At 30.4% G+C, this 5,967-nt stretch overlaps 1 protein-coding gene across 1 annotated transcript; it reads left to right on the top strand.

The window, feature by feature from the left end:
• Positions 1-2,176: 2,176 nt before the first annotated feature.
• Positions 2,177-4,462, top strand: LOC127131450 (YDG domain-containing protein At5g47160). Its single transcript, XM_051060371.1, has 2 exons — positions 2,177-2,506; positions 3,615-4,462. The coding sequence occupies exon 2, from the start codon at positions 3,617-3,619 to the stop codon at positions 4,460-4,462; it is 846 nt and encodes a 281-aa protein (XP_050916328.1). The 5' UTR covers positions 2,177-2,506; positions 3,615-3,616.
• The last annotated feature ends 1,505 nt before the right edge of the window (positions 4,463-5,967 follow it).

The following is a 5,967-nucleotide window of genomic DNA, read 5'->3' as shown; positions in this document are numbered from 1 at the left end:
TGAAATATAAGCTCAAGCCTATTCTCAAGTGAACTCAAGCAAGTGTTTTCGAAAAGAAAGCATTTGATAAAGTCTTGAAGAACAAAAAAGCCCTACCTTAGTCTGAGTGAATATTGTGTAAAGCAAAATAGAATTCTCATAAAAGTACATGGCTAGAACACACACATACTAAAAATTATTTTGAAATTGATATTTCTCAGGAAAATGTTTTCTAAAGTGTCTTGAAGTCGTTCCAGATGAATTGGGAGCAGTCAAAATTGTTATAGGCATCGTTTTTCCTTTTCTAATTTATTGGAGCAATTATCTAATCGATTAGACCAGTTCAAAATTGAGCTCTAAGTGATTAGGAAAACACCTTAATGATGTACAATGGCTAAATATCATTTATTTCCTTGTTGGAACGGGTAATCACTTTCCATTGAAGTTTCTAATTGATTAGCATTAGGCTCTAATCAATTAGATTGTCTTAAAAGGCATTAAAACTATATTCCTTTATGAGTCAACCTCTATCCTATAAATAGAGGTTCCTTCTCACTCTCTCCCTCTCTCTCTCTCTAAATTTTTTCTTTACTTTCTCTCATTAATATTTTAGCAAAGTGCTTATTTGAGAAAGCCCTTTTGTGAGTGATGATATTTTGCATTTCTAGACGGGTGGAATTGTAAATTCACCAAGGGACTCATTTGTATAAACTTTGGTTGAATATTATCCATTTAAGTGTTTGTTTGGGTTAGAAGTTAAACCCGTAAAATCTTTGGTTTGGGGATTGTGTGATCAAACCCCTATTTAGGTTCAAGCTCAACCTGTGATAAAAGCTTGATAGGTTAGAGATTAGCCAGTAATAAAATCTTCTAGATTCTTGGTTAGCCCGTGATAAAACAAGGTTAGGTTAAAACTTAGCCCGTAGTGAACCAGAATGTTAAGCATTTAATAATGAAATTACTATTATTATTTTCAATTAATAATAAAATATATTAATTATATTTAATAATATTTTTGATCCCCTATTTTATATGATTCACAAATTTAGTTCCTCTATTTCAAATAAAAATTATTTTGGCCTCTCACACTATTTTTGCACTAAAAGTCGATAAGGTGTTCATTTTTTACTTATATTTTGTATCTATAAAGTTTCACAAAATGTTCGTTTATGATGATTGTCACGTTTCACAACATGTCATTTAAAAAAGAATACATCGTCAATTTTAAGTGAAAAAATGTGATTCGGGACCAAAACGGTTTGAATTTGAACTATGAAGATTAATTCTATGAATCGGGTAAAATATAAGGACACAAATCTTAATTAAGCCTATTAATTATTAATATAATATTAATATTTAATACATTTTTGTGAGAAGGATATTAATAAATAATAAAAAATATTAGTAATAATTATTAATTTAATAAAATAACTATTAAATAATATAAATAAATTTAATAATATTTACAATAAAATAAAATTAATTTCAAATAATGCACCATCTTTTAGACCTCACTATTTACTTTGACGAGACTTTTTGGTCTATACAAGGCATTGTCAATTCTCTTAGCACCTTTATAAGATATCGTCATTTAATCCAATGTGACGTCTATAAAACCTCTATGAGAATATAATAGAATTATTCTTTTATAATACTACATATGTTTCTTTTTATAGTAGATAATTTATTTTTTGGTTCATTGAATAATCAATGTATTTAGTTTATAAATTGATCAAATACGTTGGTTATTCAATGAATTTTAAAATGAGTTGTCTTTTATATAAATGAACGAATGTAGTATTAATTATAAAATAAGTTTTTTTTTTAATTTTCTAGAGAATATAATATAATTATTATTTTTATAATATTAATTATAAAATAATGTATTTTTTTTAAATTTTATTAATATGTATATACAGGGCAGGTAAGACCCAGGGGAGGTAAAATCCAAGTTCGTCACGCCTAGTTGCACACTTGATGAGAATTAAAATTGTTTGATTTCACTAATTTAAGGTGGGGGGGGTTTAGAGATTGATAATTACAAGGGGTTCAAAAGTACAATTAAGTTTAAAAAAATACATGTTGAATGACATATTATGGTAATATATCAATTTCCAAGAAAAAAAAAATGTCAAAGTAACGTTAAAGTGATTTTGAAAAAAAATATAAGATAAGTTCTTATACAATGAACAATGAACTGTTAATTAAGTTGTTTATTGAAACAAAATTTAGAAATGTGCAAGAACAAACCCTTGTTAAGAATTATGCAAGCGATAACCCTCATCATATTTTGACTACTTAGATGAAGTTGACCAATCATCACACAAACATGCTGCAAGCCTCTTCATTCGCGTGTGACATGTGAAAAAATATCAACACTTTTCAATCTTCGAAAGTTCAACGAGGGGTTTTCTACCTCCACATAGTCGTCCTCGTTGTTCATCGCTGAACCAATATTCAACGTCTTCGTTGAACCACTTGACCCTCATTTTCTACTCTTTCTTCCTTCACCGTTGATCTCTAATAGGTAAATCTACTTATTATAATTTATTATTTTCAATCTTATAATTTATTAGTATTTATTTCCTCGTTGAGCTTGAAGTTTTGTTAATGGCGCAAACTCCATTCTTAGGGTTTGATAGTGATTTTTTTTATTAATGGCTTTCGAGTTCTCAATTATGATAATGATTTTTATTTTTGTATATGTTTATTGTTGCAAGTTCATATATATGTTTCCTTCATTGTTTAAATTTATGGGGTCATTCTTGAGTCCTGATTACTTGAGTGACATCAATGGAGAGAAAATGGAGTCAAATCAAAATTGATTATGGTTCGTTAGATTAAAAAAACATGTATTTACACAAATAGCACATAAGCGACTATTTGATAGAGATTGAATGATGAAGGTTTCAAGGCCAAAATTTTAGTTTTAAAAATAAATAAAAATATGTTTGATGGTTTTAACATCTGATCAAGATCTAACGATCATCAATGTGGTCACTACGTGATGTGACATAACGACTATGCGTAACAAAAATATGCTTGAAAGACCTGAGATTGACCAACAATAAATTTTCAGGCCTGAGCATGGCACATAGCCTACCATAAGAATTCTGTGGACTGGTATAACCTTTTTAAAAATTTGATGTGACCTTGAAGCCTATTTAAAAATTTCTCTCAAATTAAGTCCTACAAGTTTTAACAATATTTCATTTGCCTACTACTAATTTCTACCAATTTAAGAAAAACTAATAAATCATTATCACAAAATATGTTTGCTTCACAGGTTTTTGGATAGACTATGTCTGACATATTTAGTCTAAATCTAGTCTTTTTAATAAACAAATCAGACCAAATTTAAATAGACCAAGTCATAGAGTTGTGTTGGTCGATCAAGCCTATTCTAACTCCTAATGGTTGAGAGTTAGTTATTGATCTTATTTTTGTTTCGTATTGGTTTTTTAATCTTATTTGTTGTAACCAATAAGTATATGACATGTTTATTTTAACAAACTTTTCATTTATGTGACTAATATATGTGATTGCATCTATATTTTAATTTTTTTATTGATTTCTATTTCACTTATAATACACTATCTTTTACTTGTTTTTTTCTCAACTCTCTTTCTAAACAGTTATGGACCCATCACATCCGATGTTTCCTAAAAGAGAGAGAGACTCACAATATCAATTAAGTTCAAAGCGTCGAATCACCCAAAATGATGAGCTCTCTTCTTTCGGAACAAGCCCACAACATCAACCAATTCAAGTAACCTATAATTGTGGACCCTCTTTTTCTAAAACGGGCCTACAAGTTAAACCACATGGACCTTCCTCTTCTAAAACGGGCTCACAACTTAAACCATTTCAAGTAAACCAAAATTGTAAAGCGTCCTCTTCTAAACCATTTAAAGTCTCCAACAAGATAATATCTTCTAGAAACTTTAACACTAAGAAAACATCCCCAAAGGTTCAAAGAACCACGGAACCTAAGAATACTAACTCACCACTATTCAAAATCTCCAATAAGAAAGATGGAGCTAAGCTAAAACATTTACGACGTCATTCTGATGATGCATCTTCAAGTTACATAATTGACAAAGAGAAACAAACCACAACCTTCGAAAACCAGTCTTCGCTGATAACTCATAGAAGGGCAAAGAACAAAGTAGAATGTGCATTGAAGCTTTTCCAAACCTATGTCAGGGAATCTAATCTTGTTGGTTATTCAATTCCTATAGAAGCGTCAAAATTTTTGAAGCGCAGAGGCATGTTTGTTCATGACGGGAAAAAGATTATAGGAGATGTCCCTGGAATAGAAGTTGGCGATGAGTTTCAGTATTTTGAAGTACTCAACGTTGTTGGTCTCCATCGTAAGATCTTCAATGGAATTGATCATGTGAGATACAATGGGATGTTTATTGCAACTAGCGTTGTTTCATGTCGATTATATGATGATAATTGGATGATGCAGAACTGGTGATTTCTACAGGAGAACAAGGTAATGTTATTAATAATCAAAATCAACCTCGAGAAAATCTTGCATTGATGTATAGTTTATATGCTGAAAATCCTGTTAGAGTTATAATTAAGTTAAATTCCAAGAATGCCAGTGGTAGTGTTAATGGTGGTGAAAAATATTGTTATTTTGGTCTTTACAAGGTTGTTAGGTTTTGGCAAATAATTGGAAAATTAGGTTACAAGTTTCTTTTGGTTAAATCACCTGATCAGAAAAAGGTTGCTTGCAATGATATGAGGAAGCGTAAACAAATTCTTAAAAGGGAAAATTGTTTGAATTATTTTGAAGATATTTCTCACGGAAAAGAGGATTTTCATATACCTATGATTAATTGTGTAGATTCTGAAGGTGTTCCAAATTTTCGATATGTTACTCAGATGGTTAATCTTGAACGGTATAAGCCTAAAAAGTATAGTCCTCTTAAAGGCAATGTTGGGTGTGAATGTGTTGGTAATTGTTCTGATTCTGATCAATGTTCTTGTGCTATGAAGAATAGAGGAAAATTTCTGTTTAATAGGAATGGAATTGTTGAGGAAACAAAAAAGGACATGATTTATGAGTGTGGTCATTTTTGTAAGTGTTCTTCGAATTGTCGTAATAGAGTTTCTCAAAATGGAATTAAATTCCTCTTGAGATTTTCAAGACTAAGACAAAAGGGTGGGGTGTGCGATCAAAAAAGAAAATTCCTTCAGGAAGTTTTATATGTGAGTATTTAGGTGAGATAATTGAAGATGAGCAAGCTGTGAAAATGATCGACAATTACGAGTATCTATTTAACATTGGTAGCACAAATCACAAGGATGGCGTGTTTACAATTGATGCTTCTAAGTATGGTAATATGGCGAGATTTATCAACCATAGTTGTTCTCCAAATTGTTTTGTTTGAATGTTCTTTTTGATCATGATGATGTTAGGATTCCACACATCATGCTATTTGCAGCTGAGGACATTCCACAAAAGACAGAGCTGACCTACAATTATAATTACAAAATAGATCAAGTGGTTGATAATGGAGTTGTAAAGAAGAAGTATTGCTATTGTGGAGCCTCCAACTGCATTGGTAGACTGTATTAATGAGTTTATTAGAAAAGGTGACTCTTATTTATTTTTGCCCCTCTCATCCAATCTTGTTCATAAATTTGTTTGTGTCTCTATTTTATTGAAATCTATCTTATCATTCAATGATGACTCATGATCTTGTTTCCTTATTATTCTTGTAGGTGACATTCAAGCCTGAAGTTTTAGATTTCATTATCTCTACAACAAATATTTCTTTAGACTTTATTTCTATTGCAATTGCAATGTCAACAAAAACAATAGGTTGGTTATATACAAGATTGTAACTACTTTTGCGTATATTTTTGTAGATGAAATTGAACATGTATGATTTAGATTTGTGCTAGTATTGCATTTCTCATTGGCCAAATGTTCTTAAAGTAGTGCTACTTGTGTTCCTTTATATCAACAAA

Source organism: Lathyrus oleraceus, chromosome 3 (assembly GCF_024323335.1).
Source record: "Lathyrus oleraceus cultivar Zhongwan6 chromosome 3, CAAS_Psat_ZW6_1.0, whole genome shotgun sequence".
NCBI classification, from domain to species: Eukaryota; Viridiplantae; Streptophyta; class Magnoliopsida; order Fabales; family Fabaceae; genus Lathyrus; species Lathyrus oleraceus.
This window is presented reverse-complemented; position numbering and strand designations above follow the sequence as displayed.

Coding starts and splice junctions, on each gene's coding strand:
- LOC127131450 (XM_051060371.1), top strand. CDS start 3,617: ATGGACCCATCACATCCGATGTTTCCTAAAAGAGAGAGAGACTCACAA.